We start from the raw sequence: 16,119 nt of genomic DNA, 5'->3' as shown, positions 1-16,119 counted from the left end.
AATGTTTTAGTATTAAGTTCTCCAGACTTTGTTGAATACAAAGGATAAAAGGTATTGGTATTGTGCTCTTTGCTTAAGCAATATAATACATAGTTGCTGATGTTTAAATTGCTGTACATACAACTAATAGGCCAGCATGCTTGTTTTTAAGACTCCCATTTGATTAAATTATGAATGTAAGAAAAAAAAAGTTGCTATTCAAATGTGAATTGGAAGATGCTCCATCCTGCTTAGTGAAGTCTTGATCCAAGTGAAGTGACTTTTAAAATAGGCGAATAGCTAGAGGCTGAGGTGCCTTTTGACAAACAAAATGTAGCCTTACTATAAGGTTGTGGGCTCTATTTGTGCTCTTCTCCAGACTGTGTTTGTGTCTGTCAATCTCCTGCTTGCGTACTATAGACTGCATTGTACTGTGCACAAGTATTAAAGTTATTTGAGATGTCATCTTCTCTTAGAGATGGAGACCCTGTTTAATTTGGCTACCTCTTCCATTTACCTGCCAGTGTTGTGTTGCACTCCTTTTATGCATTTACAGGCATTTGAACCAGACTGGTTAACCTTCAGCCCACATCCATTTTTACTGCTATTCTTTATACCACTCAATTGCAGCTGACTAAGTGAACTGCCTTCATTGGAATGTATAGTGGTTAAAATCATATCCCATGATATCAAAGCCCTGTGGTTTGATCTGTGGGGAACTGTTGAACATATGCCTGTCATTGAGTGATAAACATGCATTAAGTAAGCTTACTTTTGGAAGAAACTTTTGAACTAACAGCACACAAACACCCACCATGATTTTTATTAGAACACAGCATGGTGGACTTCCCCCTGCCTTTCATTTCTCCTTTGCAAATAAGGGGAGGAATTTGAAGCGTCCATTTGTGGTTTGTAACAAACTGCAGTTTCCCTTTTTGTTTGTATATGATAAACTGCAGTTTGTGCAAGCCATAGTTGAGTATCAACCCCGGATCAGATCCATAGTCAGATGAAATTACGGTTTGTTATGAATTAGATTTTATAAGACATTTCCCTAATTCTGGCTTCTAACCGATGCAAAATTAATGATCCAAGGCTTTAGAATTCTAACTTCTTGCATGCAGGTACTTGAACTGATGGATCCTAACATAACTTGCTATAAGTCTTGCAGAAGAATTACACAGCTGGACTTTTAGGAATTTTTAGAGAAAGAAAAATAACTCTTTGCCAAGTCAAACACATCCATTGCCTTCATGGATAACGTAATAAAAACCAGCCAGATTATATAAGGAATATTGGTAGGGTTCAGACTTTAAACAATGTTTATTCCTCCTCTGTAATTAGTGTTCTAGTGTAATTTGGCTTCTAGTTAGATGACTTCCGAAGTATTTCCTATCATAGTCAGGTGTCTATCATAAACACAGGTTTCATAACCATTGCAACTGTGCTATTATTTCTAACTGGAGAGCCCACATTAACTGAAAAGATCTCTAATACTAGAGTCAGTGGCTTCCTGAAACCCTGCATAGTAGCAACTGAAAACACAGGATAACAGCCATATTTCACAGTTATGTGTGCTGGTTGGATTTACCAAAAGCATTTCTGTTGAAGTGAAAGGAAGTTACATCAGAATACTTCTTTTGTTGTACAGTCTTACTGATTAAACCCAGCCAGTGTGGAGGTTTCTCAAAAGTCCAAACACAACTCCATTGTGTTTAGACTGAGAACTTTTCTTCATTCTTTGCACATTGTTTGGTATCTTGCTAGAACATCATCCTTTCTTTGATGAAAGGCTTTTAATAGGTTGGTTTGGCTTTCCTACATGCTGATTGGTTATTTGTTTGGCATATTTCTTCTTGTTAGATATTGGTTGTTTGGCATATTCCTTCTTGTTAGATATTGACAAAATGACTGGACCATCACTTGCTTTGTTTCTTTTGCAATATTTTGTTCCAAACACTGTGGAAACATGTTAGAATTTAAGTAATTTGTTTTAATTTTACTGCTTATTCTTTAAATACTTGTATTTTGAGTCCCGTTCTCATCTTTAGGCAGTGAGTGGTAGTCTGAAAGTACTAGATGTGATTTTCATTCCTGACCAGGTAACTATGCTTTATTTGCTTCTGCTCGTTTTCAACACAATTGAACTGAAGTTGAAGACACTTCCCAAAATATGTGGAAATATATCCCTAAAACAAAAACTGCAGTTAGAGATCCTAATGTTCTGGTTAGTTATTAGGATCACATGGTGACTGAAATAATCACATGATCCCCAGGTAATTTGATGCTTTTGTGTGTGGGGAATAACAGTCAACAGGAGTAATGCTTGTACATAGGACTATTGGAATATGAATAGGCTGTGAAATGTTCATGTGGACTGGATTAATTTAAGACCAATATGACGTGGGCCCTGGCCATTTTCTGAGGCATGAATGGATAACTACACCAAGTTGCTCGCTCTAGTTGATTTTTCTAGTTGATCTAGAATATCATGTACGTTGCAAGATAGTTACTGTATTTACCCTGGATAGGAGCTTTCATATTCTTCCAGATCATCTGAAAGAATTTCCTGTGGTGAGGAATGGTGATCAGTGAACATGTGAAAATACTCTTGCTTAAATATGGTCAGCCTTTTCACTTACTTATTGTCCTGCTATGGCTGGGTCAGTCCCAGTGTTAAGGTAAATTAAGAGGCAAATTCAATAGAAATGCAAGTCAATGAACAGTCAAAGGTCAAGCACAGAAGTACCAATCCAGCAGAAGAGCAGTTCTAGGCAGGGGTAGTTAGTAAACAAGCAATGGCCAAAGGCACGGTATTACTAGACAAGAGGGAGGGTTCCAAGAAAGAGGTCTGAGGTACGGCCAAGATGCAAATACAGATAGGTTGTTGTTGTTGTTGTTCAGGCGTTTCCTTCTCCAGTGGACCACATTTTGTCAGAACTCTCCGCCATGACCTGTCCGTCTTGGGTGGCCCTGCACGGCATAGCTTATGGCTTCACTGAGTTACGCAAGCCCCTTCGCCACAACAAGGCAGTGATCCATGAAGGGGACAGATAGGTAGTCAGATGCAAACACAGTCCAAGAAGCAGAGTCAAACAGGATGCAAAGAACAGTAGCACAAAGGTTCAGTCACAGATCAAGGTCAAAGGAACAAAAGTACAAGGCACTAGTTGCTGAGGTAAGGTGCTGTTTCCAGCAGCTAGTAGGTAGCCACTACTTATATGCTGGAGCTTCCAGAGCCCCAACTAGGACTCAGCTGTATCATGTAGAGGGTTGTATAAGAAGGGCTCTTCTCATGAGGAACCCTCTTCAGCAAGCAGGGACTCCTTTGACTGGCCACCATCCTTGCCTGAATCTTAAGGTGTCCACGTTCTTGGGGGGTAGGTGGTGGTTCAGCATCACCCTATGCCTCAGAAGGTGAGCTCTCTGCCTCTCAAGGGGGCAGATCTGCAGGCATCTCCTCTGAGGGCCTAGGGCCATCTTGGCTAGTGCCAGGGTCCTCTGAGGCGACCTGTTCCTTGGGGACATCTGGCTCCAAAGGTTCAAGCACTTCCTCTGATGAGGAATCCTCCGAGGGAGTCATGACATTTATAGAAAGGTAGCTTTGATGGAAAATACCTGGTTACTGAGTAGTCATTTTTTCCTTCAATCTATGCATGTTTACTCAAAGGTTAGCTCCACTGGCTTACTCCCAGTTAAGTGTATATAGGATTGTAGGCTTAGTATTGCAGTACATAATATTTTTTATAGTGCCATGTAATATAGTGATTTGTCTAAATTTTGACCAAAGTAAATTATGTCAGTCTAAATCAGTGTTGCAGTCATTTTCATCACATTAGGGATATTTAGTATTAATGAGGAAAGCATTGGTGGTGGTAATACATCTTAGGCATAACTTTTCCACCACAAAAATACAAGGCATTACTGAATGTTAGCTGAGAGCTGTAAGTTTGACTCTTGAGAATCCATCAGCAACAGATTGAAGGATGTGGGTTTGAAGAACTGCTTTCAATATGTTACCATTTTTATCAAAACCAAGTAAGATGCAAAAAAAAACCTACCGAGAAATCACTAGTGTGACACTCTTCTTAAAAACTCTAAATTTTAGAGTTTAAAAACAAGCCACCTTTAAAAGTAAACACCAGCAAAACTGTTTGTGGAACATCTTGAGTAAACTTGTTTGCTTATCTGATAATGTGGAGAAAATGTTCTCATAATATAGTACACAGATCATCTCCTGTTAATACATAGTTTAATGAGGAAATACTGAGTTATTAATGAAGGCAGTTGCACTGGATAGTAGCTAAGCAAAGTGGGATTTTTGTGTACAGTACCTGCATTCTATGTTAAGTAAAATCAAATGGACCTTCCTGAAGTAACACTATACAGAGCAGCTTTACTAAATATTACAACAGCAAATAAATGTCCTTTGTACTATGTATTTATGTAAATTGGGTGCTAATAAATACTATTTTTCAACATCTCTGTGTGTTTTCTAAATGAAAACAGGTTACAGGTTTGGAGAACCGCTCTGAAAATACAAGGCATAGGGATATTGTCAGTAGCCATGTTGATCCACTAGGAAGAAAAGTTCAAAAGCCACAGTAACGCAATACCTTTATTAGAATCAATTATTTTTTTTAAAGTAGTAAGCATGTGAGTTCCCCTGATCTCCACTTCAGGCTGGATGTTAGGAAAAACAAGGGGGAAAGAAATTGATCTCCACTTCAGGCTGGATGTTAGGAAAAACAAGGGGGAAAGAAATTCAGGCATGATGAAGAATCTGTAATTCATAACCCTCTTAAGATGGTGTGCAAGAGGTATTGGGCATGTTTAATCTGATTAGACTGCTAAGTGCAAAACACATATTAGGTTGCACCTGTGGCTGCTGGATGAAACAATCATGGGTGCTCCCTCAATTAAAAAAAATACTGTGGGTTTTGGATCTGTTTGCCCATATTATGCACACTCTTAGGAATAGTATTTAGTATAAGAAGCAGACAGTTCTGTTACTTTGTAATCAGTTGATGAAATAGGACAGATGGTGTTTGTAACTTGCCCAAGCTATCAGCAAATCCTGACAACTCGTAAGAATGTCTCTGGTTCTGTACTGCAAATTTACAAGGCTACTTTCAGTGATTCAGAGATTCCAGACTGTTTATGAAGTACAAATTAACATACATGATTCTCCTTATTTTTTTCAAGTTGAGTGTGGAACCTCATTTGTATTCCCTTCATACTTAAAGTATGTGAAGCTCAAGATGGTCTTTACCCTCCACACACACCCAGCTTTGTAGAAATAAACGTAGGTAAGAAAAGAGTATTTAGAACCTCTGATATCCCTCCATTTTAGTATGTATGAAATCTAGAACCCCTACCACAATCATCTTAGTCTACCTACAGATGTACAAGCTGCAGCAATTTTATCCTGTGGTGCCAAAGGTATGGTATTTGGGAAAGGTGTTTAATTAGGACAACCCTTGCTCTCACATGCTTGGTTCACCGTTGCCATGTACATTTCAATACACTTGATTACTGGCAGCTGGAAAGCCTTTCAATTGAAGTCTGTTATGTTTGGGCTGGTATGAAGAAGAACGAATGAAAGCTTTGTCTGTGGTAGATCATTCACACATGCAATTTAGCACTTGATGTTGCCTTTTTAAATGTGAACTGGTTTATAGTTTCAGGAATCTCTAGGAAAAGAGTTCAACTCTGTCTGGAAATGGCGCCCTCTGATCTGGAAGCCTAATACTTCATGCATAGGGAGTATAAATGCTGTAACTAAGTAAAATACTCATTAGTGAGTGACATCTACTCTGTACATGATCAGGGCATTTTCATATACTCCAGTTAAAGCCTTGTCAATGAAAACATGCTGGGGAGTATGCTATTGGAATGCAGCTTCTAAATACCACATAAGCTTGTTCAGACAGTAGCCTAATCCTACTGTTAAACTGTAAAAGTGTTACAGAGCTAACGGAAGGTACAATAACCTCTCCAGTCAGAAGAATAACAGCAGCTATTTAAGAACAAACCAATATGTTAATTTGGTGAGGGTCCATAGCTTAGTGGGTGACCACATGCTTTGCATGCTCCAAGTCCAAGGGCCAATTGCTGGCATCTTCCTTTAAGAAGATTTCCAGTGGCAGTGCTGCGAAAGACGCTGGCCTACAACCCTGGGCAGCCCCCGAGTCAGACAAACTACAGGTCTGATGCAGTAGGCAACTTCATATGTTCACATTCCTAGGCAGTATGAATGTCGCCTTGAGTTTCCAAGGAAAGAACTGTATACAGGCTTTGGTTTCAGAACTGCATTCTAAAGGCATTGTGCAGGTATTCTGTCTTTCCCTCCTTAATGGATTTCCTATGGTAAAAAAAAAGGCGGAAGAAGCAGTGGGAAAAGATGGGAGAATTACAGATGGCAGATGATGCTGTACGGGCCGCCCCACTGCCCCCAAATTCTGTGAATGAGGCAGGGCAACTGCACAATAACAGCCTCATCCAGAAGGACCCAAAGTTTCTTAGGTATTAAAAGTGTGTGGACATAATGTCACATGTTTGGGGGTTTTCTTCAAAAGAAACAAAGTCTAATACACTATTTTTTTGTAAACTTTATTGCAAAAGATAACAGCAACTTATGAAAAGCTCTTTAAGTGATAGAAGAAGAGTTCTGCTTCCTTTTCAAATATACATGTGTTTAGGGGGGAAAAAACTTTAAATGGAGACTTCCAAGATCATGTTTCATCCACAAAACCTTTGCAGAGATGTTTCAGTATTCAACGTTGAACACTTTGCATCTGTCATCACTACATGAGATGTAGAGCAGGCACCCAAGGAAGGGAGTCTGAAGAACTGAGGCAAGCAGTGGCGACAGATGAAATTCTAGACCTTACTGGCAAAATAAAAATTAACAAATCCCTGGGTCTGGATGGTATCCACCCAAGAGTTTTTAAGTCTCATGTGAAATTCCTGATCATCTAGCAAAAATATGTAACTTATCCCCAAAATCAGCCTTTGTACCTGAAGACTAGAAAGTGGCCAATGTAACACCCTCTTTAAAAAAAAGCCCTGGGGGATCCAGGAAATTATAGGCTTGTTAGCTTAACGTCTGTTCCAAGTAAATTGGTGGAAAGCATTATTAAAAATAAAATTATCAAGCATAGAGATGCATCTGAATACAACCTTAGTAGCATCTGTATAAACTACAGACCATCTCTAAATTAAGGCTTGCTTAGTAAAATAGCTGGAGGGGAAGTGTAGAGTAGGGTATCTGCCTTGTCAGTGGATGTGATGTTACTGAATTAGGATTGTGAGATGCTCATCTCTGGGCCTGCTCTTTGTGAAGGTAAGGAAATCAGGAGGTACCTTTTTTTTGACTGCCTTGCCCTTTGGTGACAGGTTACAGACTCGGTATGTCTGGCTTGTGTTGCAGCCGCTCTTGGCAAAACCTCCTGGTGTGTGTTATTTCATATGCAAGCAACAATTTGCCCAGCACATCAAAATGCTTCTACCTGTATAGAAGGCACAACAAACTAAAGTAGCCTGAGGGGGACAGCTAAGAGAACAATTGTATGCAGGCATGCAGCTGGTAGGAATGCCACACTGCAATTCCATTGTTGTTAGCTGTTACATTTTCCTAGACCAAATCCTGCCTCCCATCTTTCATTGATCTTGCTTCTTGTAATTGTTACTCCTTGCGTGCCTCCTATATCCTTGCAAGTCTGCCAGCTCTAATTAAAGACAAGGATCCAGTGCTGTGCAATATTTGAAAGCCACCTCTAGGTCAGCCACTTGCTCCCCTCTCCATCACTGGGGAGTTGTAATGGGACATGTCCCAACAAATGACATTTCCAGCACACCCATGGTTTAAGTCCAGTGCATCTGGGTTGCAATCCTAGAACTATTCTTCACCTGTTCTATGTGGAAGTTAATTCCAAACTATGCCTTTGCGTCAACTGAATTTTTCTAACCAAGGATTATAGCTGACTCACTATCAAATCAATTTTGAAACCAGCAAGGGGGAGGGGGAATAAATGCATCAGTCTACACCCATTATTGCCATGCATGGAGAACAGAGCTGAAATAGTCCCTTATCTGGAAATGCCTTTCAAACTCCTGGCCAGCATAGCTTGCCTAAAATGTTGTGTTCTGTCTCATGTCGTATTCAGTGATGCAGCATTTAGTGGAATATGCTGAACTGATCAGTTCCGTGGCTGTGAATTGAACTCCATACAAATATTCTGGATGATCCTAGGAACGAATCTGTAGAGGCTGTCGAATTCGTCCACAAAGAATGAGTGCTCTTTATCAGGGTCGGTTGCGATGGCTTCCAGCTCATCTTGGGCAGCCCATGCAATTCCTACCGAATAGGCTATGACTCCTGAAGTGAGAAATATTAGTACATAATGTGTGGATGCCTTATTTCGAAACAATAGTGCATACAGATTAATCTTTAGTATAATCCATAATATGCAAAAGATGATCATTGTGTGTTAGAAGAAATGGCATGGGTTGATTTTCTCCCCCATTCATTTGCAGTTGTGACAAGCAGCCTGGTTTTTCTATGCTAATAGGAGCTCAAAAGCCCCTATACCACAGTGTCTGTCTTTGGAGGGAGCAATGCCACCACTGACTCTTACAGGGAATGATAGCAAAAATAGCTACACTGAGACCAAGAAAAAATGGGAGGGAAGAGGTTAGTATAATGGGAATAACCATCTCTCACCTTGCTGCAGTCATTTAAGTTGAGCAAATCTGCACATGTGTGTGTGTGAAAATGTTTCATGAAGTATTCCAATCACCATCTGGAAACATTTTCGACTTCAGGACCTATACAATTCACTACAAAGCAGAACTAATGCTCCCCAATTTCTGTTGTCTTGTATCTAACGACACATGCTTGCTATCACCCCTATCTCAACCTGTTAGAGTCAACATTTATGTGTGTTTGTGGTGGTGGTGGTGGTGGGAGAGATGGGGGAATCCCAAGCTTAATTATCACAATTAATAGTTGTATCTAATTCTGGCTCGCTGCCAACAGAACAAATGGGCTTCCACTTGCACCTTGTTCTCCGCCCCCTGCAGCCGCCCCCCACAATCTGCTCTGGAGTACCCCCAGAGCATGTTTGGGAGTGGGGCTGCAGTGGGGAGGAGAGCAAGGTTGTGCAACATTGGATTTAGGCCTAAACATGCAAATGTGCAACAAAATGTTTTTCTTCACAGATTTCTGGATTCCATAATTTAAGTGCAATATTCTAGAGCCACAACTCCACACGCCGTGGGCTGAAGCTTTTTAAACAGATGTATATTTGGCACCGCGCTTTACCGTTTTGATGAGCTGCTATCGCTGGCCCTCGGACATCATCATACGATCTGCCGTCAGTAATCAGAATCATTATCTTCCTCTTGTTGGGCTTAGATTTGCTGAAGAGCTGTCCAAAGGCATAGTTGATGGCTGCTCCAGTGCTGGTTCCTCCACTCCAATAGTTGATTCTCTTGACAGCATTCAGGACATCCTGCTTAGTGCTGTGCTTGTCAAAGCCAAACTCCAGCCTCTGTTCGTAGGTGTACTGCACAGCTCCGACACGGGTGTCTGTATCAGAAATCTCAAATTCTTTGCTAATATTGGCCACGAACTGGAGGACGGTGCGGAAGTTACCAGTGCCGACACTGCTGGATCCGTCGATGACAAACCCAATATCTGCCGCGTTTAGACAGGTCTTGCTGCATGCCAGGCGATCAGAGTCACAGATCCGTTTCACTAAAGGCTGCACCACTTTGTGTAAGCTAAACCAGCTGGGAACATTGATAGAATAGTATCCATTGGTCCTGCATACAGCCTGAAAGAGATGTGAACAAAAAGTGTTTGCAATGCAATTTATGAAGATGTCATGATATGACTATCCCTGATTTCACCTTACCACATTGGTACTACATTGAACAAGCAGAAAACAGGGCTGGGTAGTGCCTGTCCCTTTAATATACAAGGAAGTTTGAGTTTTGTGGCATGGTTGTTCTCTCACTACCACCACCACCACCAGGCACGCATCTTACCTGCCTCCAGCAACTGTCCCACTACAGCTTACTGGGCTGACAACTTAATGGTAGACCAGTCTTCCCAACCTGGTGTTCTTCAGATGTTTTTGACTACAACTCCCAGAATTTCTGAGCATTGGTCATGCTGGCTGGGGCTGATGGGAGTTGAACTCCAAAACATCTGGAGGGCACCAGGCTGGAGGTCTTTATACACTTTACTAGACCAACTACCATATTGCAAAACTGGCATTTAAATGGGATCTATAATTGTTGAATAGATTAAGAATTCATTGCGTATATTTATGCTCTCCTTTCTTGCAGCTGTTTCCACTTTCTCAGATATGCCTACCATAGGTCACTACTGTGTATGAACTTGGACTTCTTGTCTCGTTCTACTTTTCCAATCTGGCAAGCGCACAGAGGCTCACTGTGGCTCTGCCCCGTTCAAACTTAAAATAAAACCAAGGCCATCAGCCAGTCCAATTCAGGCTGGATGCTACCCAGCTTGAAGGTATTAAGGGGCTTTGAAGCTCATAGGAAATGTGTTTCATGGCAGAGACACAGTGGAAAGTGCACAAAATTATCAGAACAAGTGTCCAGAGCAAAGAAGTTGCTTTCTGAAGGACAGTTACCAAAGTCCACTTTGCTTCCTGAAACAGAGCTTGTTTGCCAGGCTTCCAGGAAGAGCTACATGCCAGACTAACACCACTCAGTTGAATAGGCATTCTGTGATGGGTACCAATCTATACTATACAGCTTGTGAGAACAAGATCTAACTGAAGTGTATCCAGAACTTCCATGTGTGTTAGAGGAAAACCGGAGGTAACAGCACACAGTGTTCAGTAAACACCATCTGACACTACACACCTTGATTTAGGCTTTGAAATTACTTGATTGCTTGAGCCTTGCTACTTCTCCCTCCAAACCTTCATACTATTTTACTCTTCCAATTAAGAACTCAAGGCCAAACTAGATATGTTTGCTATGTAGTTTGCCCTTGCACAGTTGTTTTTTTTTTCAAAACAGCTGGCACGTGGGGCAGGGGGAGTGCGAGGAGAGGGTCATTAACTCTTTGCTTCTTCTGCAGTCGCAACTGGAACCTCCCTCACCTACTATTTGAAATAAGAGAAAAACGACCACTGATGCCAGTGGGAGGTTTCCTCCCTTTGCAAACAAAAGGTGCATGTGTGGGTGGCGTGGGGAATGACACTTCCAGTGCGGACTGCACTGGAGGCAAAGAATTAAAATTCCCCCATCCCCATTGGCCATTTATCCTTTTAAAAACAAAAGGGAAGAACAAAACTTTCTGGTGGGGAATGTTTGACCCTCCAGATGTTGGTCCAACAACATCTGGAGGGCCATATGTTTCCCATCCCTGACATTTTGTTGTTCAGTCGTTCAGTCGTGTCCGACTCTTCGTGACCCCATGGACCATAGCACGCCAAGCCTTCCTGTCCTGCGCTCTCTCCCGGAGCGTGCTCAAGTTCATATTCATTGCATCGGTGATGCTATCTAGCCATCTCATCCTCTGCCGTCCCCTTCTCCTTTTGCCTTCAGTCTTTCCCAGCATCAGGGTCTTTTCCAGGGAGTTTTCTCTTCGCATTAGGTGGCCAAAATATTGGAGCTTCAGCTTCAGTATCTGTCCTTCCAATGAGCACTCAGGGTTGATTTCCTTTAGGATGGACTGATTTGACCTCCTTGCAGTCCAGGGGACTCGTAAGAGTCTTCTCCAGCACCACAGTTCGAAAGCATCAATTCTTCGGCGCTCAGCCTTCCTTATAGTCCAGCTCTCACAGCCATACATTACTACTGGGAAAACCATAGCTTTGATTAGACGGACCTTTGTCGGCAAGGTGATGTCTCTGCTTCTTACTATGCTGTCTAGGTTGGCCATAGCTTTCCTCCCAAGGAGCAAGCGTCTTTTAATTTCATGGCTACAGTCACCGTCTGCGGTGATCTTGGAGCCCAAGAAAGTAAAATCTGTCACTGCTTCCATTTCTTCCCCTTCTATATGCCAAGAAGTGATGGGGCCAGATGCCATGATCTTCGTTTTTTTAATGTTGAGTTTCAAACCAGCTTTTGCACTCTCCTCTTTCACCCTCAACAAGAGGCTCTTGAGATCCTCTTCGCTTTCTGCCATTAGGGTGGTATCGTCTGCATATCGGAGGTTGTTGATAATTCTCCCAGCAATCTTAATTCCGACCTGTGATTCATCCAACCCGGCATTTCTCATGATGTACTCTGCATATAAGTTAAATAAGCAGGGTGACAATATGCAGCCTTGTCGTACTCCTTTCCCAATTTGGAACCAATCGGTTGTTCCATGTCTGGTTCTTACTGTTGCTTCTTGACCCTCGTACAGGTTTCTCAGGAGACAGGTAAGGTGGTCTGGTACTCCCATCACTTTCAGAATTTGCCACAGTTTGTTGTGATCCACACAATCAAAGGCTTTAGCGTAGTCAATGAAGCAGAAATAAACGTTTTTCTGGAATTCTCTTGCTTTCACCATGATGCAGCGAATGTTGGCGATTTGATCTCTAGTTCCTCTGCCTCTTCGAAACCCAGCTTGTACTTCCGGTAGTTCTCGGTTCGCATACTGCTGAAGCCTAGCTTGTAGGATTTTGAGCATCACCTTGCTGGCATGTGAAATGAGCGCAATTGTGCGGTAGTTTGAACACTCTTTGGCGTTGCCCTTCTTTGGAATTGGAATGTAAACTGACCTTTTCCAGTCTTGTGGCCACTGTTGAGTGTTCCAGATTTGTTGGCATATTGAATGCAGCACTTTAACAGCATCATCTTTTAGGATTTTAAATAGCTCGGCTGGAATACTGTCATCTCCACTAGCTTTGTTGTTAGTAATGCTTCCTAAGGCCCGCTTGACTTCACTCTCTAGGATGTCCGGCTCAAGTTCAGTGACCGCACTATCATGGCTATCAGGGACATTCAGATCTTTCCTGTATAGTTCTTCTGTGTATTCTTGCCACCTCTTCTTAATCTCATCTGCTTCTGTTAGGTCCCTGCCTTCTTTGTCCTTTATCATGCCCGTCTTTGCACAAAACGTTCCCTTGAGATCTCCAATTTTCTTGAAGAGATCTCTAGTCTTTCCCATTCTGTTGTTTTCCTCAATTTCTTTGCATTGTTCATTTAAGAAGGCCTTCTTGTCTCTCCTTGCTATTCTCTGGAACTCTGCATTCAGTTGGGTATATCTTCCCCTTTCTCCCTTGCTTTTCGCTTCCCTTCTTTCCTCAGCTACTTGTAAAGCCTCATCAGACAGCCACTTTGCTTTCTTGCATTTCTTTTTCTTTGGGATGGATTTCGTTGCTGCTTCCTGAACAATGTTACGGACCTCCGTCCATAGTTCCTCAGGCACTCTGTCTATCAGGTCTAATCCCTGAAATCTATTCCTCACCTCCACTGTATATTCATCAGGGATATGATTTAGGTCATACCTGAATGGTTTAGTGGTTTTCCCTACGTTCTTCAATTTAAGCTGAAATTCTGCAAGAAGCAGCTCATGATCTGAGCCACAGTCAGCTCCAGGTCTTGTTTTGACTGACTGTATGGAGCTTCTCCATCTTTGGCTGCAAAGGACATAATCAATCTGATTTCGATATTGACCATCTGGTGATGTCCATGTGTAGAGTCGCCTCTTGTGCTGTTGGAAAAGAGTGTTTGCTATGATCAGCATGTTCTCTTGGCAAAACTCTATTAGCTTTTGTCCTGCTTCGTTTTGTACACCAAGGCCATGCCTGCCTGTTATCCCGGTGATTTCTTGACTTCCTACTTTAGCATTCCAATCCCCTATGATGAAGAGGACATCTTTTTTTGGTGTTAGTTCTAGAAGGTGTTGTAGGTCTTCATAGAACCGATCAACCTCAGCTTCTTCGGCCTCAGTGGTTGGGGCATAGACTTGAATTACTGTGATGTTGAATGGTTTGCCTTGGATTTGTACTGAGATCATTCTATCATTTTTAAGATTGTACCCCAGTACTGCTTTTCCCACCCTTTTGTTGACTATGAGTGCTACTCCATTTCTTCTAAGGGATTCTTGCCCACAGTAGTAGATATGATGGTCACCTGAATTAAATTCGCCCATGCCTGTCCATTTTAGTTCGCTGATTCCCAAGATGTCGATGTTCAATCTTGCCATCTCATGTTTGACCACCTCCAGCTTACCTTGATTCATTGATCTGACATTCCAGGTTCCTAAACAATATTGTTCTTTACAGCATCGGATTTTCTTTTCACCACCAGACACATCCACAGCTGAGTGTCCTTTCGGGTTTGGCCCAGCCGCTTCACTCTTTCTGGTGCTACTTGGAAATACCCTCTGCTCTTCCCCAGTAGCATATTGGACACCTTCCGACCTGAGGGGCTCATCTTCCAGCGTCATCTCTTTTAGCCTTGTGATACGTTCCATGGGGTTTTCTTGGCAAGAATACTGGAGTGGGTTGCCATTTCCTTCTCCAGTGGACCACATTTTGTCAGAACTCTCTGCCATGACCTGTCTGTCTTGGGTGGCCCTGCACGGCATAGCTTATGACTTCACTGAGTTACGCAAGCCCCTTCGCCACAATAAGGCAGTGATCCATGAAGGGGATCCCTGACATAGACACATCCTATTAGGCTGGGATCATAAAACTTCACAGGACTGAGCAGTAGTAGCAATAGAGAATATGAATGGGGGACAACTGTAGCTGAGCACAGGGGTAGTTGGAACAGAGTGGCAGGCATTTTGTTCACACTTGTTTATTTTGTCAGGCAAACATGTCCTACTTCTACATCGACTGCCCCACACATTATAAAGGTGAGGGGCTCAAAACTCTGACAGCCTCAAAGTCTATATCTTGCCTCTCCTCTGATGTATTTTCCTTACCTTGTCCACAAAGTTTGTTTCAATGACATTCTTTTTTTCATTTTCATCTGGTCCTTCAATGGTGACAAAGAAAATGTTAATGCCAGATTCCCTTGCCAGCCTGGAGGCCTCTTCTACCTTATCAGTGGGCCATCCATCCACCATCACTATAACAACATTGGGTGCACCACCTCGGTTCCCATTGGAATCCTCAAAGAAGTTTTTGTTAAGAAAGGATAGTGCTCTCCCTGTCAGAGAAGATAGGAAGGAAAAAAGCAAGAACAGTTGTAACTCTAGTTGGTCTTAGAAAAGATGCAAATGCAAGAGCCTAAGAGGGCTGCTCACTGTTCCTTTGTTTTTGGCATAATGTTCCATATAACTTTTAAAATCATCATCACCATCATCACCATCATCATTATCATCGTAATAGTCATCATTATCATCATCAACACTATCATCAGCATTATTAACATTTGTATGCTGCCCCATATCCGAAGCTCAATGGGCAGTTTACAAAAACTAAGGAACAGAGACAGTAAATGGAGGACACAATATGACAATGCTGCTAAAACTGTCAATAGCCCAGATGCAGTTACATGCAATAACATGCATTCAGCCTGAGATGGTGCTTGAGAGTGCATATTTCTATCCAGATTGCAATGGAAATACGTATCCCAATCAAAACCATGTTGTGCAAATGGTTGCCTCACATTCAGATGTGCCTGACATTGCAGATTATACATGTGGTTGCACATTCATATCCAACATGTGTATGTAGTCTCTGACCCAGCCAGAGAATTTGCTATGGAAACTGCTTGCATGTGTATCTTTGCTGGATTGGATGAATGTCTCTCTAACATATGCCTGACGTAGCATAGAAGCTGGAAGCGGGGGATGGATTTTCCATAAGTGCCACAGAATTAATGTAGAATGTCATTCTCAACGAGATCCTTTTGGCAACCTCACTGTATGCATTTAGATGCCAGGCTAAGACCTTCCGAGCCTCGTGTGGCGCAGAGTGGTAGGCGGCAGTATGGCAACCGAAACTCTCCCCATGACCCGAGTTTGATCCCAGCGGAAGCTGGGTCTCAGGTAGCCAGCTCAGGTCAACTCAGCCTTCCATCCTTCCGAGGTTGGTAAAATGAGTACCCAGCTTGCTGGGGGAAAGGTAGTCACAACTGGGGAAGGCAATGGCAAACCACCCCGCTATAGTCTGCCATGAAAACGCTAAGCGGCATCCCTCTAGGGGT

General features: G+C 42.2%; 1 protein-coding gene across 1 annotated transcript in view; it reads right to left on the bottom strand.

Annotated features, from left to right (window-relative positions):
• Nucleotides 1–7,360: 7,360 nt before the first annotated feature.
• Nucleotides 7,361–16,119, bottom strand: part of VIT (vitrin) — a 50,280-nt gene continuing 41,521 nt past the window's right edge. Inside the window, exons 15-17 of the mRNA XM_084828333.1 lie at nucleotides 14,891–15,117; nucleotides 9,305–9,818; nucleotides 7,361–8,359 (exon numbers count right to left, since the gene is read on the bottom strand). Of these exons, the coding sequence (XP_084684459.1) occupies nucleotides 8,181–8,359; nucleotides 9,305–9,818; nucleotides 14,891–15,117 (920 nt within the window). The 3' untranslated portion in view covers nucleotides 7,361–8,180. The remainder of the gene's footprint in view (nucleotides 8,360–9,304; nucleotides 9,819–14,890; nucleotides 15,118–16,119) is intronic.

This window comes from Heloderma suspectum, chromosome 1 (genome assembly GCF_057233095.1).
Source record: "Heloderma suspectum isolate Gila_16-S chromosome 1, 16-S_ref, whole genome shotgun sequence".
In the NCBI taxonomy this organism is placed as follows: domain Eukaryota; kingdom Metazoa; phylum Chordata; class Lepidosauria; order Squamata; family Helodermatidae; genus Heloderma; species Heloderma suspectum.
The sequence above is the reverse complement of the archived record's forward strand: the minus strand, read 5'-3'. Positions and strand labels throughout refer to the sequence as shown.